Genomic DNA, 13,351 nt, shown 5'->3' with positions numbered 1-13,351 from the left:
ATAAATGGCATACGTTAAGTATAATGCAGAAAACAAGATCCAGTAAGCTTATTAGAAAGACTTTGGCAAGATAAAGTTGGTTTAGAGATATTCCACACTCTGGACTTGGCCACTAATGTGCTAAACACAGTTTGGATTCTTCATACTTTAACTCATATCCTAGGCCACAAAAGGCCATATACTGTACTGTCTGTCTCCACTAAAACTCTCACCTGGTTGGGGGTAGCTCCTGCAGGTTGTAGGTCTTCTGTTCAGCAGTCGAGCTCTGCAGACACAAAAAATCAGGGTAGCACTGAGATTCTACATAAAGTAGGTATGAGACCTCTGTGGACTCATCAAACCATTTGTTTAAAGGCTCACTTTGGTATCAAATGAATCAGCTTGAAACTCAACCATGAGCCATCCCAAGACCTACCCATTCACCATCTGCCAGGTTTAAAGCAGCAGTTTACATGAGCACTCCACTGATGGGAATAAGGAAAAGGGTTATGAGGTGCTGTTGTTAAGGATGGCATCTATGAACTTTTGTCGTGGAACTCGGCTGAAAATGTCTTCTATGTTACCTGCAGGACGGATGATTGGTCGCTCCAATGGCTCCGGCCTGGCAAAACTTCACCCAGGGAGTGGTGAGATATGGAGAAGATGGAGGAGAGAGAGAAGGAGCGCTGTATAAGTGGGTGAGTTCGGGATGGACAACTCATACTGCACCCATCGACACCTGGGAGGAGGGGTAGACAAAAATCTAAATCTAGGAAGCTAACAAGATCATCACACACAGTCTGTCATGCACTTCATACTCCTAAACTAAAGGAACACGGGAATAAGTGGAGGTGGCCTGCCTTATTGTTTCTATAGCGGTTTGCAAATTAATTTGGGTAAAGACTAGAAAACCACAATCATACGTTCTAATAAGTATTTAAATGTCATTTGTATCCTTGTTCATACAAAGGAAGTCATGGCACACATAGTGTAAGAATATATACTGGGAGAAAGGAAACAACAGAAAGGGTCAACCTCTGCAACCATACTTCCTCACTATGGATGTTTTAAAAGACAAAGGCGGGATTTTTGTAGGCATGCCTAGGACAGACTGACCTCAAAAGGAGATACTGTACGTGCATTACACATTCCATTATATACAGTAAGTGTCACATTCAGAGAATGTAGGGGTTTTATATGAGTGCACCCTATTCTGAGTGTGTTTCAGCCTTTCTGCAGCTGCTGGGACAGGTTCTGTACCCCTCTACTACTTTGTGAAAATGCTTGAATTTATAGATCTGCGCTAACAAAGAAAAAGACAAGGGTCCTACTGAAAAAGGAACTCCGTGTGTCTTGAAATTTGAAAGAGTTTTACAGATAAGTGCAGGAAATCCTCTTAAAAAACTTTATTGCATTAAGTTAAATCCTAACCAATTGTCTTCGCAAACATCTCTCTAATGCTAGATTACTCTTAGATGCTAAAGCACCACATGAACAAGCTGTGCTGGTCCACAGGAGGGTCTCCAGGAGGCTCAGATCCATGGGCAGACCCTGGCTGAAGAAACTGGGGAAGCTTGTTATCTGAATTCTTCACAGGGTGAAACCCTGAGCGATTTGTAAATCCAATGGTGAGTGTTCATTTTAAAGTAAAGTCGATCACCATGACACAAAGTAGGCTGTCTAGGCCAATCCTAACAGTAATCAGCAACATTTTTAGTGACGTTAACAACTTGACAGCATATGGTTGTTGTCTCCACATTTCCATAATTATGAATTTATTTTACAGAAAGGCAATGTATTGTAGTAGTTTAAAAGCTCTCAATTACAAGCTACAAGGATGATGTCTCCACTCCCATCTACAACTCTCTTGGCAACCCTGAGCCCACCTGTGCTCCATCTTTAAATGTATGTAGTAAATTTTGATAAACAGTAAAATTTGATAAGGGTGTCAGCCACAATCACATTTATACTACTACTACTACTACTACTAATAATAATAATAATATGCCTAGACATTTACTTAACACCAAAAATTACCCCCTCCTCATGACTGCTACAGAGCATGAAAAGCAAAAGAAAAAGAACTCCATAGCAAGCCAAGCCTCAATCTTCTGAAGAGAACTTAACCTCCCTGAAACACCACAACCTGTAAATGAAGCTCCAACCATCCACACTGGAAAAGTCAAACAAAAAGCAAGGCATCACATCCAAGAACAAATGAAACAAAAATAGAAAGAGAAATAAATGCACAGGCAATAACCAAAAAAAGGTAAGGAAGATGTAGACCAGCATATGACCAATCAATGGCTGAAAACTGCTGGTTTAAAACATGAAACAGAAGGGTTTATCATAACTACCTAAGACAAAGTCATCAAGACAAACTACTACAGGACTAAAATTCTCAAAGATAACACAGACGCAGCGTGCAAGATATGTGGTAAATTCCAGGAAACCACTATGGTGCAGTGGGTAGCACTGCTGCCTCGTAGTAAGGAGACTTGGGTTTGCTTCCCGGGTCCACCCTGCGTGGAGTCTGCATGTTCTCCCCGTGTCTGCGTGCGTTTCCTCTGGGAGCTCCGGTTTCCTCTCACAGTCCAAAGACATGCAGTTTAGGTGCATTGACCGTCCCTAGTGTGTGCTGGGTATGTGTGTGTGTGTGTGTGCCCTGCAGTGGGCTGGCGCCCTGCCCAGGATTTGTTCCTGCCTTGCGCCCTGTGCTGGCTGGGATTGTCTCCAGCAGACCCCGTTACCCTGTGTTAGGATGTAGTGGGTTGGAAAATGACTGACTGACTGACCATTGACCATATCGTTGCAGGATGCCCTGAACTGGTCAAAATGGAATACCTTCATAGACACAATAAGGCCACCACATACCTGCACTGGAAATTTTACAAAGAATGCAACATCAACACAAAAGAGAAATAACATTAGCATGAGCCCCAAATAGCAACAAAAAAGATATCCTATAGATCAGGGGTGTCAAACTCCAGGTCTGAAGGGCCGCAGTGGCTGCAGGTTTTCATTCTAACCCTTTTCCTAATCAGTGACCAGTTTTCACTGCTAATTAACTTATTTTTCCCTTCATTTTAATACCTCTGTTTTTAAGGATTCAGTTGTCTCAATTGATTCTTTTCTTCATTAAATGACAGCCAAACAGACATGAGACATGAAACAAGCCAACAGACAACCAGCTAAATTGGGGCTGCAAACTCCAACCAATTTCACTCCAATCACTTTCTTAATGAGATGCTGATTCTTGCAGTTAATTAAACTCATTATTTAATTCCAACACTTGTTGCTGCTCTCATTCTGCCACAGTACCGTGAAAAGCTTTGGTGACCTGAGAGATTAGCCTTACTGAGACCTTCACCTTTCTTTATTTTCAGATATTCTATGATGGGTACAGGTGAGCTGGTCATGAGGCTGCTTGTTTTGTTTCTCATTATTATTTGGCTACTAATTAAGGAAAAAAGAAACAACAAAGGGGACCGAGTCAAGTTAATTAAAATTAAGGCAAAAGAAGTTAATTAGCAGCAAAAACTGGTCACTAATGAAGAAGATGGTTAGAATGAAAACCTGCAGCCACTGCGGCCCTCCAGGACCGGAGTTTGACGCCCGTTCTAAAGATCATGCCAATACAGGCAAATCATGAGATAAAGGCCAACAGACCAGACATCATCATTAAGAATAAAAAAGAAGAAAGCTGCCTACTCATCGATATGTCCATTCCAACTGAAAGAAACACCTCAGTAAAAGTAACAGAAAAAACTCAAACTATAAAGACCTTGAAATCGAAATTCAATAAATGTGGGGAGTGAAAGCCACAATACCAATAGTGATAGGAGCAATTGGACTTAGAAAGAAAGGAATGGATAAATATACCCAACAGATCCCAGACAACATCAAAGTACACGAATTACAGAAGTTCACACTATTTGGAATATGTCATATCCCAAGAAAGGCACTGTCCATTAAATAGACTTCTGTCTCATCCTAACCCTAAGCCCAAGGAATGGATCCGGTTATTATATTGTACTATGGCATGAACTCAAATGTACCACTACTACTACTACTATTAATACTACTATCATTACTACTACTACTAATAATAATAACAATAATAATGATGATTGTTACTGATTAATAAACAACTATTCTCTTCATTTTTTTATCAGAATATACAGTAGTTGCTAATATTCCAAAGACAAACCCATCACAATGCAAAGCAGTGTAGTTTTAAAAATATATATAATATAAAATAGGGGATGGCACAATAGTTAGTGTTGTTACCTTACAAATTCAAAGTCCTGGATTTAAATCCTGCTACCAGTTGTTGTTGTCAGTGTGAAAATTGTATTTTTCCTCCCACATGTCCAAAGATGTGCTGCTTAAGTTCACCAAACTGACCTGGTATGAGTGGCCCTGAGATGGATGTATGCCATGTCCAAGTTTCCTTCCTGCCTTTCAGCCCATGCTGCTGGGCACCAGACCCAAAATTAGATTACTGGTCTTGATAATGTTGTGTTGCATAATAAATGATAGGACTCTTTGAGCAGAGAGGATGAACCCATCAGTGGTATGGAGTAAAAAAAAACTATATAGGAAAGACAGCAGAGGCTGGGGTTTGAAAGCTGCCTTGTTTGCATGTCCAATTTCCACTTACAGTAGTGATGCACTTGACTTCATATTTATAGACGGTTGGATTTCCGAAGAATAAGATCAACTTGCAGAGGCACTAATATTAGTTATGTGGCTTACTTGTAGTTTCATAATTAGATATCCACACCTGCCATTAGTTGAATGCCTTCTTTAATTAGACAGCCTTGTCATTTCTCACCTTGTTCTTTGAAAACAGAAATCCAGAATGATGTCCAATAAATCCATCGATTTTGTAACCTGCTCATCCAATTCAGAGTTACAGTGAGACACAGCCTATCCCAGCTGCATCAGGGCAAGTCAAATACAGGAATGTCAGGTCTGTAAAATTTATAGACCAAGGACAGTTTAAAAATAATGCATTTGCCTAAAAAATAGACCAATACCTGAGGTAGACAGAATGACATACTGGAAAGCGGGGTTGTGTCGAGAAAGAGAGAGGGTTTGGTACTTACCATTGAAGCCTGGGGTTCAGTGTCCCCACTCAAAGCTATTGTAGTGTGATAGAATGGGTATATACCATCACAAAATGGAGTGGGGGAGTCCCCCATGGAGATCTTACAATGATAAAGAACATATACAAATGCAAATATCAGTGGAAGAGGTGCCAGATGGATAAAAAAACCATGGTAAAAATGCAGTGGAGGGAGGTTGGAAAACAGCCAGAAATACTGCTTTGCTTTTAAAAATGTAGCCCAGAAGACCGCAACCCACGAAAGCCCATTTTTTCCTACGGATGCCAATCAGAAATAGCAGACATGTCAACACTGTTCAGATACTGTACTAATTCTGGATCGGATGCCAATCAATTGCAGAGCACATTCACATGCCCAGACTCAGACTTAATCATACTGGGCCAGAATAAAATGGGAAATAGCCTTATGTACATTATTTGGGGTGTGGTTGTAAGTTGTACTTGGGGAAATTCAATAATACATTTGGTTACATTACATGAAACATGGACACCGGTGCAAGTGGTGCATGCAGAACTCTCTTGTATGGTTGGAGCAACAAGCTTCAGTTTCGTTTCATCAGCCTGACCAAGGAGTTCATGTTTACTCATGCAAGAGAAACATGTTTCATGTTTACTCATACTTTACAGAAACTTTTCATGTACAAAAGTAACCATGGCTGGCATTGATGTGAGGACTGGAGGGAGGTGGAGGACAAAGGATGCAGTTGACCAGAACAAGCAATGACTGTGGCACATTCGAATGGTGGGATCAGTGATGTCTGAATGGGCACAACTTTGTTGCTATGCTATTGTAATGAATGGGGCAAAACATTAGATGGTCCAGCAGGAGGTACATACAAGTGTGAAGGAAGGAAAATAAAGTAGGATAATGATGATGCAACAGAAGGGAGCCTGCACCAGATAGGAACAAACAATGTTCCAGACAATCTCTTGGTTGAAGCCTTGGAAAGCTGAGCCATAGTCAGTCTGTAATGTCCCCTCCAGTCCATCCAGCCTCTTCTGCTGTGGTAAGAGTGACACACCAGCAAGAAGATGATCTCTAAAGAGCATTCTTGGTTGTTGCCCAGAGGCCCTCAGAGAAGGCTGGTATTGTTGACAGCATGGGCAGGTGCTGAAAGTGATCGTATTGGCTATCTGCAGTGGGATCAGCCAAAGCAGGTAGTTGCCTTTGTCAAGACTGGGGAGAAGCCACAACTACAGCCAAGAGTGTGAAGTGGGTTTCCTATCACAGCACAATATTGGCAACTGACGGTTGGCCTGCCGAAGCAACTCAAGTCCCTGGATTCTATTGCAGCAACCATACTTAGGCCAGATATGGCCCTGATGTCTGAATCATCAAGACACATAGTTTGGTTGGGACTGACAGTTCCCTGGGAAGACTGGATGGAGGAGGCATATGAGAGAAAGAGGAACTGGTAGATGAGTGGCATGGGCAAGAGTGGCGTGTGCAGTGTCTGCCAATAGATGTGGACTATAGAGGCTTTGCAGAGCAACTGTTCTACAGGGTCCTAAAGCTCCTTAGCATCACAGGCAGCACATTGGGAAAGTCACAGGAGCTACAGAGAGAGCCTCTAGATAGATGTGCATCAAGAGGGAGGATCAGTGGGAAGCTGGTGTTACTTGGTGACAAGTCAGCGCCCCCAACAGGATCGCTTCGGCAGTGGTGAATGCTTGTTGAAAGACCCAAAACGCCATATGACCCCAGGTACAAGCACTGATAATACTGTATTAACAAGTGCATTTTAAGATGTGTGAAATGACTAGTGTGCGCAAATTGACATTTTAAAAGCATAAAACCAAGTTAGAGAAAAATCTTAACAAGTGCTAGGAATCAAAAAACATGTAAATCTGTGCTAAGCATTTACTAGAAAAAAGAGCATTCCCTGACAAAAAAAAAAAAATCCACCCGTAGATTTTCTTGATCAGATTGCTGGCAGCAGAGGCCTAACCCTGTGGTTATGAGCCCTAATCATAAATGTGCCCACTGACAGCCACACTCATAAACGGGGCCTAAAGCTTTAACCTCCATGTCTTTGGGATTTAAGAAGGAGCTGCTGCACCCAGACAGACACAGTGAGGATGTGTACAATCCACACATACATGACCCAAGCTGGAGCCTCACACACTCGCCATGCCATCGGAGAGAGCAGGACCTCTGCAGCCTGAGAAATCGATCGGAATGAGTATCAGGACAGAATTTGGATTTATCTGCATCCTTTCCTAAGCATTGTGTATTCATTTCTTTTCAATAACAGAACATTCTCAAACCTTCTTAATCCAGTTTGGTGGTCGCAGGGGTTGGATTCTGGCAGCACTGGAAACAAGGCAGGAAACAACCTTGGAAAGGGGAATCTGTCCGTCTCTTACATGCACACATACTTACACAAGACAATTTAGCATCATCAGTTAAACTGACCTGCACCATGGGAAAATCTTAGAGTACTAGGAAGAAAACCCACGCAGGCACAGGGAGAACATGCAACACTATTACAATATAGAAATAAAAAGGTTCCCAGATTTTCTAAAATACAGCCATTTCTAAATTCTACTGCACACTACACAAACAGTTAGAGTGATACTGAGAGTTGAATTACCAGCCACCGGCCTCTCCGAGATTGTCCTTCGCTGGATGCAGAGGTTAATCTCTGCCCTGCTGCTGTGATCTTCGTGCTGGAGTGTTCTGTGTGCACTCTTGCTAAGTGCCGGTGAAGAAATCTCGCCCCCAGCTGTTTATACCACATATCCTTCCCACCGTCTGGCTTTTCTCACAGTAATGTACACAAGCCCCTCTCTTGTAGACAGCACCTGCTTTCTGCACCAGTGTGAAAGTGAGAGGAGGAGGTTGACGATGCTCCTCCTATGGCCTCTCTGGGCTGAAAGCTGGCAAGGCTAAAGGAATGCTCTTTTACGGTTGCGTTGCATTCCCATGTATTGCATCCATTTTACGGAAATTATTTCACAGATTGCTTCATTGTATAAAATCATCCTCTTAGCTTTGCCACTGTGGAGTGAGTCCACCACCATGATACTGGGAGGATCTGGGTGGTCTTGCCATTATACACTCAAACTCAAGATATATTTGTCTTCATGATGTTTAGTACCAGCCTGGCTTTAGACTCCACTGGAGACATGTTAGCAGTGGATGGGTATCTAATGGGCATGCCACGTGAGAATCCTTGTTGATCAGGGCGGCTGAGAGTGGCAACACTTGCCCCGTTGGTCAGACAAGCATGAATTTGCCTGTACTCTGTACACATGACAATACTATCACCACCACTGCTAAAACTTTACAATTAATATTGCACTCCATGTTTACAATGCTAACAAACCCGATGGTACAAACTTGGCATGAAAGTGTCCTTTAAGTATATGGGAGCAGAAGATGCTCTTTTAGCTTCTCTTCTGCTTCAGAATATGTCATGGAGTGTGCATCAGGCAGCTGCAACCATTAGGTGGTCCTGCTGTTACAATAGCTGACAATGGCCTAGTCTACATGCAGAGTGACGACAAAGTTAAATGACATAGAGTGTCAACGAAAAGGCATAGGAAAAACGGAACAAAGTAGGGTGCAAATAGGACAACTTTAGCAGAAGGGGGTGAAGACATTGAAAAGGCAAGAAGAATGATGGAGGTTTGATTTGGAGCATTGCAGTAATCTACTTAGTACACAGTTTCCTCGTCTTTTTAGGTCTTTAAACACATGCTCAAAATGCCACACAAATGCCACTCTTTTTTCCCCCTACATTTTGTCCCCGGATGTGTTATTAAACTAAAACTCTGGTGCTATGGATGCCCCTCCAAAATAGTGCCAATAAGTCCCATGGTTTGTGTTTTCATTGAACAGCCCCAGGGTGGTGCAGTGTGTAGTGCTACCACCTCACAGTGCTATTGTAACTGGTCTGAGTCTCACATCTGGTTATTGCCCAAAAAAATGTCCTTTGGAAGTTCCAAAATGGCCCTGTAGTCCAGCCCTCTCCTTTGTGACCCAGACTGAGATTAAGCAAGTTTGAGAATGTGATTTGAAAGAGCCCCAAGTGAGAGCCTGGTGCCACAGCCATAGCTCTTCATACGTGCCTCATCATAAAGATGAAGGGTGTATCTTGGTGGCCATTCAGCCAGGTTTCAGTTCTTCCTGCCACATCAAAGTCATTTTCAATGTCAATTTATTTATATAGCACATTTAAGACAACATAGGAATGCTGTGAATAAAGTGCTTTACAATAAAAGAAGAAAAAAAAAAATAAACATAAAAAAAATAAATAGAAAAAAAAATAAATGAACATAAATAAAATAAATAGAAGTAATGTTACATAATCACAATGAGGAAACTGAAGATCACGGAATGCGAGTGAATATCAATGAGTCTTTAATCTTGTTTTGAACAGTTCAATTGTAGACGACTCCTTTATGTAATGAGATAAAGAGCTCCACAGGCGGGCAGCAGCAGCTGCAAAAGCCCTGTCCCCTTTAGTTTTACACTTGGTACGAGGGACAACAAGAGACAACTGACCAGAAGATTTAAGCACTCTGGATGGCTGGTGTAAAACACACAATTCAAATAAATAGGCAGGAGCACGCACATGTAAAGATGTAAAAACTAGCAACAAGATTTTAAAATCTATTCGAAAACTGACGGGCAGCCAGTGTAAAGAAGCTAATATTGGAGAAACAGAGTCATACTTTCATGCCCCAACCAGAAAGTGAGCGGCAGTATTCCGGACCAACTGTAACCTGCGTATCAGGGATATGCTAATCCCAGAATACAGCGAGTTGCAGTAATCAAGGCGAGAAAAGATAAAACCATGAGTAGCTTTCTCAAGATCCCTAGAATATACAAAAGGTTTGATCTTACGTAATAGACGAAGCTGGAAAAAGCAACTCTTGACTGCAGAATTAACTTGTTTCTCAAAAGAGAGGTTACTGTCAAAGATAACACCTATATTGAGGTTTGCAAAAGACAGAGAAAGAGCTGAGAAGTCCAAGACCAATTTGGGCTTTAGCTGATGGACCCACTATGAGCACCTCCGTTTTATTTTGATTCAGATCAAGAAAATTATTAGCCATCCAGGATCTTAGTTCAGAAAGACAGTTGTCCAGTTGATTTATTGCAGAGTTGCAGACAGGAATATAAACCTATGTATCATCAGCATAGCAGTAAAAAGAAATGTTAAATTTCCTAAAAATTGCTCCAATAGGGTGAAGGTTTATAGAGAATAAGATAGGACCCAAAATGGATCCCTGAGGAACACCACATTTAAGAGGAGCAGTAGACAAAAAAGAGGAATTTAAAGTCACTGAAAAGTGTCTACCAGTTAGATATGACCTGAACCAGTTAAGAACAGCCCCTTTAAGCCCAACAAGATGTTCAAACCGCAACAACAATATCTCATGGTCAATAGTGTCAAAGGCAGCAGTCAGGTCCAGGAGGAGAAGGACTGCAGTGCCACCTGAGTCACTAATAATAGAGATATCATTGAATACTTTAAGGAGAGCCATCTCAACACCATGATAACGGCTAACTCAATTAAATTATTGGAGTTAAGGTGATCAACCAATTGATTATAAATAATTCTTTCTAATATTTTAGCCAGAAATGGCAATTGGGAAATTGGCTGAAAATTGGCTAAAACTCTAGGATCTAATTCTGTCTTTTTTAGACCGGGACGCACCGCACCATGTTTAAAAAATGAGGGCACAACCCCCGCACTAATAGAACCATTGATAATGGCCAGTAAAGGTGGACCCAAAACATCAATGGTTTCCACTACGAGGTGTGATGGTACAATATCAAGAGGATTGGGAGCTGGTTTAAGGGTGTCAATAGTTCTTCTTAACTGTGAAAGTGAGACAGGATCAAAAGATTCGAATACAATACCATGATTATCAGTATGAAGTTCATAGTCAGTTGAAACAATAGCACAGTGAATTTTATCAATTTTACTGACAACAAATGAAAGAAATTGTTCACATGAAAGAACAGTGATATTTAATCCCATCACAGAATGAGGGTGAATGGCAGCATTAATTGAATTAAATAAAACCCTAGGATTCTTAGAATGACGGGAAACTAAATCAGTGAAGAAATCATGTTTAGATTTCTTAACTGCAACCTGGAAGTTGAATAGAGAAGTCCTAAAAATCTGTTTAGAAACAATCAGTCCATCTTTTTTCCAATGCCGTTCTGCAGTACGACAGGCGCGGCGCAGCGATCGCGTAGTTTCATTTACCCAGGGAACAAGTCTTCCCTTATTCATTCTAGGAGGGCCATTCACATTTGGCTTTAAAGGCCGCTTCTGACATCATAAAATTACGTCATTTCATGTCTTTTAATAACACATTTTCTCAAAGCTCAGAGGGTTTTGCAAATATTTTTCTGAATGACAATGGAATGTTTTTCCTCTTCAAATGGGGGATTTTACTTGAAATTATGTGCAGTTCTTACAATATAAAGTAAAATAATTTCAAGATTGATTGATTGATTGAAGTATAAGAAACATAAACACTGATGTAAGCTAATGTAGCCCGTCAGCACCCCAGAGGGCAGCATGATGGTGCAGTGGTTCAGAGCCCATCCTGATGGCTGCCTATGTAGAGTTTGTTCCCCTATGTCTGCAGGGGGCAGCTGCTTAGGTTTTCTCCACACATCACAAAAATATGCAGCTAAGTGAAGTGTCAGTCCTACATTGGCCCAGTGTGAGTGAGTGCCCTGTGATGGCCTGGGACCCCTGCTCTGGTGCACAGAACTACTAGATAGGCTCTGTTATGATTTCTGACTTCCTATTGTTTCTCAGACTTCATATGTCTCATGTCACCAAACTGGGCAGTACAAGATGGGCCTATGGCTTCCATCTTGAGGTGGGAGTCAGACTCAAACAGTGAGTCAGTCGATCTTTGTTACACTACTCCCTCCATTGCAAAGTTGCCATCCAATGCGCTTCATGGGAAAATCCAGCCATCTCTTAAAGTTATGGAGTTCACATAAAAAACAATGGAGGCACAGAGAGGGCCAGAGTCACACAGCAAGCCACTGGTGGGATGTGCAATCCTTGCTACAACATCCATCTGAATGCTCCATGCATTTTTGGACCTGACTGTCATCTACCAGCACATCAGGATGCTTTAGAGCTACCTAAGCACTAATCTGCACCCGAGGAAAGTGTTCAGAAGTTATAGTCACCAATCATGTTTCCAGAAAATGGCAACAGGTTTCATGTTGATTAGCACATGCAGGGCAGAATTTCATTCTGGTCTGATAATAATGAACTTATACACCCACAAGTCAAGAATCAAGTTACTCCACATCTCACACATTCTTTCCAACATCACGTCAATGCTTTTCCTGGGAGGCCTGATGTGGGACTCCATCCTCTTATATAGTTCAGACAGCCAGGCATTGCAAAACCAGCCTGAGTTCACCACTTCCAAAAATGCTTTCAGGTGGTCTATTGTCCCAAGAGCAGTCTCTCCGGAAATGCCAGTGGGTTAAAGGTTAGGAGCCATCATCAGTAAGCCACACATAGCAATACATCAGCAAAAGATCTGCACAATTATTAAATCAAGCTGGCTGCCCCCACACTGCACCCCCCTACCCCATCATTGTCAAACAGAATAGAGCAAAGACAGTTCTTACAAGTCAGCAGAGCCCAAATGAGGGCACCCTGTGTAGTTCCTCCAGCTTCGGGTCTTCTCTTTCATTGGCCATCTTTAAGATTCCTCAAGCATTTTTCAACCCCCGTGCTCAGTAATCCTAAGCCGCCGTCACGAACCGAGCTCATTTGCAGGCATCTGCACCAGCGTCAGAGTATATTTAGCCACAGCAGAGCCTGCCTTGACAGTTATTTATATTACCTCCCAGGCTGCCTTTGTCCTCAGTCCGCTCTTGTAAGCTCCTTGCATTTCCCCCACCATCCTTATAAGACACCCTTTATTGAAGCCGCTGCCGCTGTGTTCTTTATGTGCCTGCTGCAAGGGGCTTGGCTGGCACAGGGAGGAAGATGGCACAGCACACAGCCAGCTGTAACGACAACAACAACAATATTTATTTATGTAGCACATTATCATATAGGACAGTTGCTCAAAGTGTTTTACAATAATATGGCTAAACAGAATGGGCTAGAGAGGAAAATAAAAACTCCCAGTTGACAGGATGTTGAAGAAAATTGGAACACTGTTTTGTTTTGGTGGACAGTTTTTAAATAAAAGCACTGTTGCACCTTTTGTATACCTTCCCCTTGCTCAGTA

At 41.9% G+C, this 13,351-nt stretch overlaps 1 protein-coding gene across 10 annotated transcripts in view; it reads right to left on the bottom strand.

Moving 5' to 3' along the window:
• Positions 1-13,351, bottom strand: part of LOC120525939 (inositol 1,4,5-triphosphate receptor associated 2) — a 54,302-nt gene extending 40,951 nt beyond the window's left edge. For 4 of the 10 annotated variants that reach the window (XM_039748665.1, XM_039748655.1, XM_039748662.1 and 1 more), the window contains exons 1-3: positions 12,741-12,827; positions 564-718; positions 213-265 (exon numbers count right to left, since the gene is read on the bottom strand). In XM_039748665.1, the coding sequence (XP_039604599.1) occupies positions 213-265; positions 564-701 (191 nt within the window). In that variant the 5' untranslated portion in view covers positions 702-718; positions 12,741-12,827. Of the gene's footprint in view, positions 1-212; positions 266-563; positions 719-4,269; positions 4,780-7,704; positions 9,275-12,740 lie in introns of those variants that run through there. The other 6 variants (XM_039748657.1, XM_039748656.1, XM_039748658.1 and 3 more) reach the window with 6 other exon arrangements.

The sequence above is a fragment of the Polypterus senegalus genome, chromosome 3 (assembly GCF_016835505.1).
Source record: "Polypterus senegalus isolate Bchr_013 chromosome 3, ASM1683550v1, whole genome shotgun sequence".
Taxonomy (NCBI): domain Eukaryota; kingdom Metazoa; phylum Chordata; class Cladistia; order Polypteriformes; family Polypteridae; genus Polypterus; species Polypterus senegalus.
The sequence above is the reverse complement of the archived record's forward strand: the minus strand, read 5'-3'. Positions and strand labels throughout refer to the sequence as shown.